The sequence below is a fragment of the Camellia sinensis genome, chromosome 6 (assembly GCF_055761805.1).
Source record: "Camellia sinensis isolate YWXY chromosome 6, ASM5576180v1, whole genome shotgun sequence".
Classification (NCBI taxonomy): domain Eukaryota; kingdom Viridiplantae; phylum Streptophyta; class Magnoliopsida; order Ericales; family Theaceae; genus Camellia; species Camellia sinensis.
Genome location: NC_138966.1, coordinates 170,355,649 through 170,370,184, shown reverse-complemented (window position 1 = coordinate 170,370,184; position 14,536 = coordinate 170,355,649). Strand labels below are relative to the sequence as shown.

Sequence of the window (14,536 nt, the reverse complement as noted above, 5' to 3'; positions counted from 1 at the left end):
AATTTGAATCCCGGTCTCGGTTTAGATTCTCTTCTTTCGATGATCTTCTTCAAGAAGTCATCCAGTTGCTGTTTCTCTTTAATCTCTTCAATCAGTGCCGGTTGAGCAGAAATAGCAGCTAAGGTTCCACCTTGTTCTCGTAAAACAATTTCAATTTCAGATTTTTCAAGGTCACAAAGCAACTCTTTCTGTCCGGTAAGCAAACAGGCTAAGTTTCCAATCGATTTCCGGCTCAATGCATCGGCAACGGTATTGGCTTTTCCCGGATGGTACAAAATTTGTAGGTCATAGTCTTTAATCAGTTCTAGCCATCTTCGCTGTCTCATATTCAGTTCTTTCTGTGTGAAGAAATACTTTAAACTCTTGTGGTCGGTGTATACTTCACATGTCACCCCGTACAGATAGTGACGCCAGATTTTCAGTGCAAACACCACTGCAGCAAGTTCCAGGTCATGGGTCGGGTAGTTCTTTTCATGTGGTCTCAGTTGTCGGGAAGCATAAGCAATAACTCTCCCATTCTGCATTAAAACACACCCTAGACCCTTATGAGAAGCATCACTAAATACAGTATAACCATCCGTACCTGAAGGTAAGGTAAGAACTGGTGCAGTCACTAATCGAGTTTTCAACTCCTGGAAGGCAGATTCCCTTTGGTCAGTCCAGTCAAATGATGTCCCCTTTTGTGTTAACTGTGTCAGTGGTAGGGCAATTTTGGAGAAATCTTTGACAAATCTTCTGTAATATCCAGCCAATCCCAAAAAGCTTCGGACTTCAGTCACATTTGTTGGTCTAGGCCAGTTCACTACAGCTTCAATTTTCTGCGGATCAACAGAAATTCCATCTTTGCTAACAACATGCCCCAAAAACATAACATGGTCAAGCCAAAATTCACATTTAGACAGTTTAGCATACAGTTTCTGTTCTCTTAAGGTTTGCAGGGCAAGTCTCAGATGATGTTCATGTTGTTCTACACTTTTGGAGTAAATCAATATGTCATCGATAAATACAACGATAAAGTCATCAAGGTATGGTTTAAAAATTCTGTTCATAAGGTCCATAAAGGCAGCAGGGGCATTCGTGACTCCAAAAGGCATAACCAAAAATTCGTAGTGTCCATACCTTGTTCTAAAAGCAGTTTTATCAATGTCTTCCGGTTTAACCTTCAACTGATGGTATCCGGATCTGAGATCAATCTTGGAAAATACTTTAGCACCCTGTAACTGATCAAACAGGTCATCAATACGCGGTAATGGGTATTTGTTCTTTACAGTTACCTTATTCAGTTCACGGTAGTCAATGCACAGTCTCAGTGAGCCATCTTTCTTCTTTACAAACAAAACTGGTGCACCCCATGGTGAGGTACTGGGTCTGATGAACTTTTTATCTAACAGTTCTTGCAGTTGCACTTTCAACTCCTTCAGTTCAGTTGGAGCCATTCGGTAAGGAGCTTTCGAAACTGGCTGTGTTCCGGGAATCACATCCACGGTGAATTTAATCTCCCTGTCAATCAAATCCCCTGGCAAATTCTCTGGAAAAACATCTGGAAATTCTCTGACTATAGGAATACAATTCACATCAGTTTTAATACTATCATCAGTAGACACAGTCAGTACAGAACACAGATATCCTTTACAGCCCTTTCTAATCAGTTTAACAGCCTTCACAGATGAAATCAAATACGGAGGAGGTACTACTCCACTCCCATTAAACACAAATTCAGGCAAACCAGGTGGACGGAAAACAACTTGCTTGGTCACACAGTCAATAGTGGCATGATATTTTTGTAACCAATCCATCCCCAATATTACGTCAAAATGATCAATGTTCAATGGCAGTAAATCAATAAACAGATGCATATCCCCAACAATGATTTCACATGCAGGGTACATATAAGCACATGTCATGGACCCTCCTACGGGTGATGATACGGCTAGCAGATAGTTCATAGGTTCTAAGGGTCTATTCAATTTCCGTGAGAAAGCATGCGATACATAAGAATGTGTAGACCCCGAATCAATCAGTACATATGCATTTTGAGTACAGATAGAGAGAATACCTGACACAACGGTCTCGGTATTCTGCACATCTCCCGGTACTAGTGCGAACACTCGGCCTTGCCTCACAGGCTCTTTCCCGGCAGCTTTAGGGTTAGGCTTTGGTGGAGCATTTGAAGCTGCGCCGCTGGCTGCAGCTTTGCTATTGCCTTGAGGAGCAGAAGGGCAATCTTTAACCATGTGGCCCACCTTGCCACACCTGTAACAGGCTCCAGATAATTTGTGACAAACCCCTTTGTGCTTGTTGCCACATACAGAGCAGGGTGGAATGAACCCACTCCCTTGACTGGGGCTAGTTGTTGTCCCCGTATTCTGTTTCTTGTTGGCTGGGTTGTGCTTGCCTTTCTTGAATTTGAAACCCTGCCTTTTTCCATGCCATTCAGTTGTTGGTGTTTCAGATTGTTTCACCGCTGCAATGTTCGACTCGGCCATCAATGCCCGATCGAGAACACCCACAAAAGTCGGTAACTTCAAAACATTTATCCGGTCAAGTATTGCCACATTAAGGCCACCTTCAAATTTTCTGGCCTTCTTATACTCAGTATCTACCATATGCGGTGCATAACGGGAAAGTTCAGTAAATTTGGTTTCATATTCTGCAACGGACATTGTGCCCTGCTTCAACTGTTCAAATTCAGTCACTTTCCTATCCCTAACACACTGAGGGAAATACTTTTCAAAGAAGGACTCCTTGAACTGAGCCCATGTCATAACAGTATTTGAGTCACGGATCAACATCCACCACCTTCTAGCTTCTTCTTGTAGGGTGAAGGTAGCTAGCAATACCTTATTCGCTTCCGAGCACGGAAACACTTCAAATAATTTCTCTGTTTCCAGAACCCAAGCTTCAGCTTTTAACGGTTCAAGGCCTCCCTGAAAGGATGGCGGTTTCATCTTGCTGAATTTATGGGTGAGAGCAATAATATCCCCATCATTCACATTCACATTAGGTTCCGGCTGAACCGGAGGAGGAGGAGGTGGGGGCGGTTGGTTCTGTTGTTGTTCAAGTCTAGCAGCTATCAGTTCGATCATTCTTTCCATTCTTTCCATTCTTGCCTCAGTAGATGAGGACTCAGGTTCATTTGCATTGTCCATTTCACTATAAGCAGTTATAATAGTTTTAAACATAAGCAGTCATTTGTTTACCAGTTTAACACATTAGCAGATCTTCAATCATAACATAACCACACACTTTTCAAGTTCATGAGATGCCCTAATAACTTTTCTAGGACACCCTATAGCTCATTTGGACACGTGTGTGCGGTATAACTCGTGATAAGTATCGCTCTGATACCACTCTGTCACGACCCAAACCCGGCCCTATGGGTTTAGCACCGTAACCGGCCAGTAATCCGAGATTACCGAAGGCCTGCTTAACAGTAATACAGTAAAACAGAGTACAGGGCCTGGCGGAAGCCAATACAGTAATTAAACAATGTCCAATGAGCTGTGACAGTCAGTATGCCAAAAAGATTTTTCATGCATTCATACATAAACAGTACAGAACAGTATGTACAATATTGACATCCATTCAAACTAGGGACTCAACCCTACATAACAGTACAGAAACATTCCGTCTGTACAAAACAGTACGGTCTATACAAAATTTACAGTCACACAGTACGGGGACCTAATCCCTTGATAACAGTACGATAAACAGTCAATCTATACAGTACAGTAATCCAAACAGTATGGAGACAGACGGGGGAAAACAAACAAAACACCCCCAAGCCATAGCATGGCAACTCGGAACCTCGCAGTGAGGCACAAAGGCTGGCTTGACAAAACTGGAGTTACCCTGACGCTCCTAGCTCCGATCTGGTGCCTGTACACCTACATATATATATGAGCAGTGAGCTAAAGCCCAGTGAATAACATAATGCGTAAAGGGGTTTAGAATGAATGTCCTTACAGTAATGAAAACAGTTCAATTCAATCAGTATTTCAGTTGTTCAGTACAGTAAACAGTCATATGTGGTACATCCATTAGTATAACAGTAACAGTAGGTCTTAAAAGACCGAACAGTAATGATGGCCATCAGTCAGTAAACAGTAGTGGTTCCACGAGGGAACCGACAGAGAATTCTGTCGCAGTAACAGTAACAGTAAACAGTAAGTACTAAGGATGCCACAGTACAGTTCAGAAATAAAGGACATACATTCATTCAGTAATACCAGTTCAGTAAACAGTTCAGTTCAGTATTCAAAAGATATCAGTTGAACATATCTTTACACAATTGTTACTCACAGAGTTCTGGGCTACAGTATGCTAGAGCGTGTCTCCCCAGTTGCCAACCCTACACAGTTCACAGGTTGAACACACACTAAGCTACACAGTTGGGAAATAGCATAACTTAATCCCTAATTCCTCGGTGTGTTCTACATCTATATCCTCAACAAGATGCCTCAAATTAGGCCTAAGAATGCCTAGAATGGGATGAGGATGCACAGATGTACATTTAAAAGCATGTTCAGGATTTTCAGAAAAACAGAGTCCCGCTCGAGCTCAGGTTTCCCCGCTCGAGCGTACAGGCAAACAAAGGTACACGCTCGAGCGCAAACTTTCCCGCTCGAGCGTACTGTAAAAGTACTGGATGGGTGAAATCTCCGCTCGACGCCCGCTCGAGCTTGAGACATGACTCCGCTCGAGCGCCCAATACTCCGCTCGAGCGGACTGCAAAACAGTTGTGACACCCCTGTTCCGTAGTATGTTAATTAGTCCTTAACATGATGTGATTACGTATTTTGATATGATTTTGTGTTCCACTATGTGAAAATATGTGGTTTGAAATTTTATCTGTTCATCGTAGGAATATCTGTTTGAGTAGTCTGTTTTGGAAATTTAATTGAGGGCCTTATCGGCCACGGAACCCGAAATTGATTACGCCATTGTGGTTGGCATAATTTTTAGGGCCTACGGTGAAATTTAATTGAAATTTGATTCTGGTCAATTTAAACTGATTAAATTGAGAAATTAAGTACCCCATTATTTTATATTAAAATATTTGTTAGTGGGGCTTGTTGTATATTTGTATTGCACTCTCCTTTAGCTCTCTTAAAACTCAAAATCTGAGTTAGACAATTGAGAGTGAGAGAGAGGCCGGCCATGGAGAGAAAAAGGGAGAGATTTGTGTAATTTGGGCTCAAGACTTGGGAATTTGAAGATCTAGCTCAAGATTTGGCTAGGGCTTGAGTGTTGAAGCTCTTAGGTAAGTGATTTCATGAAATCTTACTTGTAATTTGTAAGTTCAAGGGTTGTTTGTGATCAAGAACATGTAATGAGTTGATTTTTGTTGAGATTGAAGTCTTAGAACTCATGCATGTAAGAAATTACTTTGAATTTGCATGTTTGAGCTTGAAACACATGATTCATGTGGAGTTTTGGGTAAAGCTCATATTGTAGTCACCATTTGTACCATCTAAGTTGAGAATGATGAGCATCTCCCACATGCATGTACAAATCATGGGAGTATAAGTCTTGAATGTTGAATTTGAGCATGTTGATGATGGGTTTGAGACAATTTGGGACATGCATGTAGATAATTCATGTAATTGAGCTTCCTAATGTTGTAATCTGCATTAGTAGCATGTTAGCATGTGTAAATGTGTAATTTGAACCATTGCATGCAAGAAATGTAGATGGAAAACTGATTTGGAGCTCAAGAACACGATCTGGGAAACCCAGATTTTTGAGGTCCGCTCGAGCGGGGTAATGGCCGCTCGAGCGGGAAAATCGTGCTCCCAGCATTTTTGCAGAGTTGGATGCCCGCTCGAGCGGGACATTTCACGCTCGAGCGTGGATTTTTGTAGACGGACCTTCAGCTCGAGCGCATCTTTTGTGCAACCAGTACCTTGCAGGCCTTAAGGGTCCGCTCGAGCGGAGAATCTTACGCTCGAGCGGGGACCCTGTTTCCTGGAATTTTGTTCATGCATTTTGTGATTCGTTTTCCGTTCTCTTTCACTTGTAAGCACTCCTAGGCATGTGTTAAGCATTGTAAATGAGTTAATGAGATAAGAACAAAGCCTAAAGAGGAATATGTGAATTAAAGAACGGATTGAACTGTTAGTGACCCTTATGTATTCATGAAATGTGTAGGGTCAAGCTCCAGGGCGCATCCACAAGCCGATCACTGTGAGTAATATCAATATTTGAAAACTTGTCAATGTCCAATTGTTATTCCCCTATAAATATTATGAGTTGTCAATTGGAATTGTGGACAAAAGTTTGACATGAATGAATGGGCCAAAGGCCGTTTGACATGAATGAATGGGCCAAAGGCCGTTTGACATGAATGAATGGGCCAAAGGCCGTTTGACATGAATGAATGGGCCAAAGGCCGTTTGACATGAATGAATGGGCCAAAGGCCGTTTGACATGAATGAAAATGAATGGGCCAAAGGCCGTTTGACATGAATGAATGGGCCAAAGGCCGTTTGACATGAATGAATGGGCCAAAGGCCGTTTGACATGAACGAATGGGCCGAAGGCCGTTTTGCCATGAATGGAAACCCGGATGGGCCAAAGGCCAGAATGTTTGGAACTACAGTTACTTGACTTGCATTTCGTATAGTTATATATATATTTTGCTGTTAAACAGAAGTATGAATTGGGCCCAAGGCCGTTTGGAGCATGTTGATCTACATATTGTTATGTAACTGTTATATTTGATATTATTCACTGGGCTATCGCTCACGCTCATTCATGTATTTGTAGGTGAGCCAAGGGAAGTCCAAACCCAGCCCCAGTGAAGTCTGCTAGGAACAACAGGAGTTTTGGGAGAGTCAGCCTTGTGCCTCGCGCATGAGACCATCCTTGCCCTTTTACTATGTACCTATGTTTTGTCTTGTTGGCAAGGACCCAGTGCATGTCTGTACATAGTCTGTTATAGGTTGACTCGTTTTGGACGATCCTGTCTGTAATGAATTTTGTGAAGCTGTACTTTTGATGTGAGTTATTAACGTATCTGAGTATGGTTTGTTTGATGTGCATATAAGCACGGCTCTATGGACAAAGTTTTTAATTTTGCTTCCGTTTGGCCCCCATTAACTCTGTTAAAATACGTTTAGAACAGTTTGAGGCCGTAGGTAATCTCATGATTACTGGCCGGTTACGTCCTTAACCCACGGGGGCGGGTTCGGGTCGTGACAACAGTGCAGAGAGATGCTGGTTGCTCGGATTCCACGCTCGAGCGTAAATTTCCCCGCTCGAGCGGAAGTGCGAAATCTGGAAAACCCAGATTGCACCTCCAAGCTCAAACTCAAGTTTAAATGCATCAAAACCGATCCTCTTGGGCTCATTTTCTGGAAAACTCTTATAAACACATGGAGTAACATGATTCAAAGCTCAATTCGAGAAATCAAAGCCCAAGGGTGTTTAATTCAAACCCAATTTCAAACCAATTTCAAATCATTTTCCAAGAACATTCTTCAAACATGACATGCATGATCTTAAATCATTTTCAAAGCTTTAATGCTGTTTCAAGAGAGCTCAAGCCTTCAAAAACAAGATGAACTCATGGAGTATGACCAAAAGATGGACATGCATGTGAGGTATGATGAACCACAACCTCAAAACTTCAATATATGTACATGCATGCAACACTTAAGCTTCAATTCACCATTAATGACCCAAATCATGACTTAGCTCTACAATCTAACATGGACCATGCAACAATCAACTCAAAACATGGACAAGAAGACAATGGAGCTACCTTTAGTCTTGTAGTTCAAGAAGGGAGCTCAAATATGCAAATACACTTCAATTCCAAGCAAGATCAAGCAAATCTCTCAAGAACAACTCAACTCTCTCTCACTCTCTAGCTTGGGTCGGTTGAGGCAAGAAGAGGAGAAGAAATGTTTAGTTTGATCACATACGTGGAGTGTAAAAGGCTCAAGTGTGTGTATATGAGATAGTGGCAAAATGGTAAATATGGCAAACTCTTTAATTGGCTTATTTTAATCTAATTTAATCATACCCAATCAATTTTCAGATAATTATACTATAAAATCACCTTAATTCTAAGGATCATAGAACACTAATCGGTTTCGGATTCGGCCGTCGGTAAGGCCTTCAATTAGCAGTTTAAACATATAAACATGAACAGATAATCAGACAATTAAACAGATAGAATGCAATTAACTAACATATACTCAGTCAATTCAGTTTCAATTTCAGTCAGTTATCAGTTCCATTTCGCAGTAATCAATGATTAACGGTAATCATTCAGTCATTAATCAGTAAACAGTATGAGGGTTGTTACATTGACAAATGCATGAAGTACAATGATGTTGTTGTGCATGTCCTATAAATGTACAAAGCTTCAAAAGATGCCTTCTACATTGAGGAGAAGAAGATGAACATACACGACAACGACATCAAACTGATTTTTGGTGTGGACTGTGGCACCAAGCCAATGGACATATCATATGGTGCGAAACCAAAGACTGACATTATAAACAAAAGGTGCAAAAATGTCAGCCGGTTGACTTCAAAATGGATACGCACCTTTTTGACCGAGGCATTGAAAGGCAAAGAGAAAGATGACAACGAAGAAGTCGCCCGACTAGTCTGCATGTATGCTTGCCAAAAACTTTTTTCTTGACAAGCGGTGAGACAATAGGATGGGGCTGCTACGCACATATGGTCCTATTGGAAAGCATGCAAGAATATGATTGGGCCAAGCAAATTAGAACAACGTTGACATCCTTTATTTTCCAAAACGACAAAAAGCCGGCAAAAGTCACCGGCTGTGTCATGTTATTGATGGTAAGTACTCATGTTCTCAAATAATAACATTCACATGTCTTTCAGTGCTGTTCACTAAGCCAACTGTGAATATTCACATTAGTGTATCATGAGTGAATATGAACATTCACATCCACATCAATGGAACAGATATGAACATTCACATCTGTGGAAAATAATTGCATATGGACATTCACATCAGTGCCACTACTATTAATGTTCACATATGTTCATTACTATGCAAATGCTAAATAACATACGTCATTGTTGTTTTGTTGAAGTATTGGTTGTGTGAGCACACAACCCTCCTACAACCTCAGAAGCTCAATGCCATTCCTCGCTGTATCAAGTGGGATCTGACTACTTTACAAAAGAAGATGAAAACCACCTCTTTGGCTGATATTGGTTTTAATGAGGTATGGCCTTCAACTATTGATCAAAACATTTACATTATGACACCACCCAAATATATACGTTAAGTAACATAACTTTTTCATTTCAGGTTAATGCTGGCGAACTCTTTGCAACCCCAATAGAATTACAAAAGTTCAGGCGTACAACATTGAAGGTGGAGCCTGAAATTTATGAACCAGCCACCACATCTCCCAACCTCTCTAACATCAAGGAAGAACAACACAATGGCAGCAACTCCCAATTTTTTAGGGATGGAGTTGAGCTAAATGACAGTAATGAGGACATTGACATTCCGTTTAGCAGCCCACATGATAAGAGAGCTATTGTCATAGCAAACACAAGCCAACCTGATATCATTGATATGCTTGTCAAAAAAAATCGAAAGGCTTGGGGCATCATAAGGTAATAGGAAGCAAAGTATAAACACCTCCAATTCTCATGGGAGTTAAGGGCAAGAGTCATAGCTGATCTTGAATATAAATTGTTCAACCAGTCAAGCCCACCCAACATGAATACCGAAATAAAAAAGTGCATAGAGTAGAAGGATGAAGAAATTAAGCACTTAACGCAGCTGGTCATTGACTTAGAATGCGAGAAAACAATTCTGCAGGACCTTTATGATGACCAGTCAGTCCACATTGTCACACAGGCTGAGGCGCAGAAGCAACTCCCTGGCCCAATGCAACACAATCTCAGCCCACCTTCTAAGGTGAAGCGTATAAAGGAGGAAGATCGAAAAGAGAATCGCTTGCCTGACTTCCAGTACCCAGACTTACTTGGCCAAAAACAGCCCCATACAGTCGAAATGGTTGAAGATATGGACAAACACCCACTAGCGAAGCACCCAAAAAAATTAACCTTGACCAACAAGTTCAAAGTCTGGAGCAAGATGTCCAAACAAGACAAGCAAAAGGTCCAGGCTTTACAAAAGAGTGGAGGCAATGAGTAAGTGACTGTACAAACACCTAATGTTAACATTCACATTCCGTAATTGTCAATATTCACCACTGTGCTTATTTATTTGATTCGTTCAAAACTGTGCAATGTTAATATTCACATTGGTTTGTTTAAAATGCACAGGCTGCTTGTGTGGAAACGAGACTCGAAGTCTACACATATGTATTTTGATGACATTGTGAACCTTATCAATGAGGAATCGATACACATCAATGTATGCCATTACGAAGATGATTCACTCTTCATGCATATACACACAGAGACACACACACACCCACAGCCACAGACACACATTGTTCACCCACCACAAATAATATAATACGACCCTATGTTTGTGCAGCTCATAGATGCATATGCCGAACTATTGCATGAACAACAAGAGGTGGTCAACCCAACTTCAGATGAAGCGCCATTCATCTTCACGAGCATGTGTTTGGTAAAATCTATCATTCTATTTTTGCTAATGTGAATTTGAAACTTCATAGTTCATTAATTATTTGTCCAATGTGTACAGAAAGTGATACGAGAGTACCATTCTCGCAAAAGAAGTAAACACATTGATGCACATGTGGAAAACTACCAGGGAGAGAGATACCTACTATTCCCATTGCACCATGACTTCCATTGGACGATAGTTGTGTATGATGCTAAAGACAATTTGTGGAGGCATTACAACTCATTGCGCCCAAGGACAGGCATACATGACCCGCATATTGACCAAGCACAGGAAGTTGTAAGTGGCTTTTTTTGTACACAAATATGACTTGTTGTCATGTGTTAAATTCCAAAAATGAATGTACATACACATATGTTCGTTGGTGCCTAATGTGAAATTCCCTACACAGAGGAAGTACATCGAGAACATTGTGCGCGTTATTGGCGAGTCATCACAGCTATGCACTAAGTTAGCAGGCCAATATCTGTCATAACTAATCATATCAGTTGATGTCTATCCTTGGCAGGGCGACGACTCGTAAGTCTCACTACATTTTTTACAAATCCTCCATAACCATTATGCAAACATACATGTCAACTACTAATCAAAACTATTTTACATTTACAGAGTGGACTGCGGACCTGCAGTATGTTACATCATGCGGGCGCACATATATCATGAAGAAATTGTTGGCAGCCTCACTAGTTCTGAATGGTGTTGACTACGAGACTTGTTAATACATAGTTTTTTAAATCATAAGAAATCAGAGCGTCATTAAAACCTATAGGTGGAGGGGTGTCCACCTACAAACTAACCAACACTCGATATCAATGTTAATATCGAGTGCTTTGACATTTTAACACAACAACTGATTGTAAATCAGTGATACAACATCTATTAATGGAAAAAAGTCACTTGTGAATTTTGATCTACCTTTGGTGTTGTTATGTTTTACAGATGTGAATGTTCACAGTTGCACCACTGATATGAATGTTCATATTCACTTATGATATTCATACTGCTGTGTTGTGATGAGTATAATTTATGCGATTGTTTGAACCCGATTGTTCTATAATACACATATTTTGGACAGGAATGTACACATTGTCTACATGACATCATTACGGATCACATACACGTGTGAATATTCACATTTGTTCTTATTCATAACAGTTGTAAATGTTATTCTTCTCTGTCAAATGTGAACATTCACTTATGATATTCATATGCACTAATGTTTTACAGATGTGGATGTTCACAATTGTACCACTGATGTGAATGTTCATATTCACTTATGATATTCATACTGCTGTGTTGTGATGAGCCTAATTTATGCGATTGTTTGAACCCGATTGTTCTATAGTACACATATTTTCTGTAGGAATGTCTATATGACATCATTACGGATAACATACACATGTGTGAATATTCATATTTGTTCTTATTCATAACAGTTGTGAATGTTATTCTTCTCTGCCAAATGTGAATATTCACTTATGATATTTATATGCACTAATGTTTTACAGATGTGAATGTTCATATTCACTTATGATATTCATACTGTTGTGTTGTGATGAGCATAATTTATGCGATTTTTTGAACCCGATTGTTCTATAATACACATATTTGTGTAGGAATGTACACATTGTCTACATGACATCATTACGGATAACATACACATGTGTGAATATTCACATTTGTTCTTATTCATAACAATTGTGAATGTTCACACAATGTCAATCTCTATGCATGTGAAAGTTCACATCACAGTTTATATTCATGTCAACATTGACAACAATAATGTAAAAAAGTTAAACCCATGTGCGAGTTTTCACATAATATGATTCTTTTACGCAAGTGTGAATGTCCACATCATGTATGCATCATTAAAACTTTAACAAAATATCAGTTTGGTACCCAAAAAGAAAAAGAAAAAGAAAAAACACAAATCAAATACTAAGGTGCCGTTTGGTAACACTTACGTTTTCAGTTTTCTGTTTATATTTATAAAAATTTAAAAAACTCAAATAAAAACTTGTTTGGTAAATTTTTGATTTGTAAATCAGTTGTCTCAATTTATAAATTTGGCCAAAAAATGTAAACTCAAAAAAGGTGTTTCCGTTTTGAGTTTTCAGTTTTTTTTTTACCACCCAACACAAATCATCACCTGCCACCATTTTTCACCACTGTCTTTCGCCACCACCACCCACCACATACCCCCCACCACCACCACTCACCAGCCACCTGCCACCACCAGCCACCAGCCACCAGCCACCACCCGCCACCACCCACCTGCCACACACTCGCCACCATCACCACCACCACTACCACCCACCCCTCGTTACCACCCACCTGGCATCCACCCGCCACCATCACCCGCCACCTACGTACCACCACCACTCACTACCCACCTGCCACCACCATCCACCACCCGCCACCACCAGCCACCCGCCACCACCAGCCACCCACTCATCAACACCACCACCACCACCACCCACCACCCGCTACCACCCATCACCAGCCATAGTCACCCACCCACCCACCCACCACCATCACCACCCACCCACCTACCACCACCACCTACCACCCGCCACCACCACCACCACCACCCACTCGCTACCACCCACCACCTGCCACCGTCACCCACCTACCCACCATCACCACCCGCCACCCACCACCCGTCACCACTGCCACCACTCACTCGCTACCATACACCACCCGCCATCGTCACCCACTCACCCACCACCACCACCCTCCACCTACCCGCCACCACCCGCCATCCACCCGCCGCCGCCACCACCACCACCACCTACCCGCCACCACCCGCTACCCACTACCCACCGTCACCACTTTCCACCACCGTCTTCCGCCGCCACTTGTCATTTCTCACTCTTTTTTATATTTTTAAATTTTTTTAAACATTTTGTCAATTACCAAACGCGTTTGTAGTTTATGTTTTTCTAAAAATAAACAAAAAATAAACAAAAACCAGTTTATAAAATTTTTGTAAATATAAACTGAAAACGTAAACGTTACCAAACAGACCCTAAGTTTGTCAAACCATTATTATGCTTGCCAACACAATGTAATCTTATTGCAACACAATGTTTGCCAACACAACACAATCTTATTTCAAAAATCAATACAAGAATCCCATGTAAAATACAATGTTGAAATGAAAAATGTACATCCTATATCGGCTCCTTGCATGATTTCCGATTATGACTTCCCAACTTATCACATCTCCCACACCTTATTTGCTTCAGTTTCTCACCCTTTGATGGGATTCTATTCTTTTTCGGCCTTCCGGGTGGTCTTTTCACAGTTGGTGGGTATATAGTGAAGTCTATGGGATCAAAAGACGGCTTTTTCACCGATGGTATAGGGAAAATGGCACTCGAATATGCTGCACAATATGTCTCTACATGAAAGTAATGTTCCACACAATCATTGAGATTGTAGCGGCCCTTCTGAATAGCAATCACAGCATGGTCACATGGGAATCCGTTAATTTGCCATTTGAAGCAAGAACATGTACGCCTTGCAATATCAACTGTAACAGATGGTATCAAATGAACTTCAAACACATCCTCATTGGCTTTGCTAACTTGCCAAGACCTGCTGTCGTTGAACGAATCCATAAGTATTGTTTCAAATGTAGGACAAATAAGCTCATTCCATTTGTTCGCTTGGTCACGCCGTGCAGACATTTACCGCATCAACTGAGTACGAATTGTGTCCACCATTTGAGTGATAGGAAGATTGCGTGCTTTTTTAATCCAATTATTAAATGACTCCACCGCATTAGATGTCATCTCCTCATAACGCATGCCCCTGCACAACATCACAAACATTGTACAATATGGAATTTAATTTCTTCAAAACTGAATATGAAATTTCACATTGCCACAAAACATAACTGAAAATTCA

The 14,536-nt window shown here is 40.9% G+C and overlaps 2 protein-coding genes across 2 annotated transcripts; one reads left to right on the top strand and one right to left on the bottom strand.

Annotated features, from left to right (window-relative positions):
* Positions 1-8,685: 8,685 nt before the first annotated feature.
* LOC145792462 (uncharacterized) lies at positions 8,686-11,538 on the top strand. Its single transcript, XM_082873151.1, has 8 exons — positions 8,686-8,820; positions 9,081-9,215; positions 9,302-10,158; positions 10,294-10,384; positions 10,511-10,606; positions 10,685-10,903; positions 11,016-11,143; positions 11,234-11,538. The coding sequence occupies exons 3-7, from the start codon at positions 9,893-9,895 to the stop codon at positions 11,097-11,099; spliced, it is 756 nt and encodes a 251-aa protein (XP_082729277.1). The 5' UTR covers positions 8,686-8,820; positions 9,081-9,215; positions 9,302-9,892; the 3' UTR covers positions 11,100-11,143; positions 11,234-11,538.
* A 2,259-nt stretch (positions 11,539-13,797) lies between these two features.
* LOC145793804 (uncharacterized) lies at positions 13,798-14,316 on the bottom strand. The gene has a single exon (XM_082876675.1). It carries the CDS (start codon positions 14,314-14,316, stop codon positions 13,798-13,800), a length of 519 nt encoding a protein of 172 aa, XP_082732801.1.
* Between the last annotated feature and the right edge of the window lie 220 nt (positions 14,317-14,536).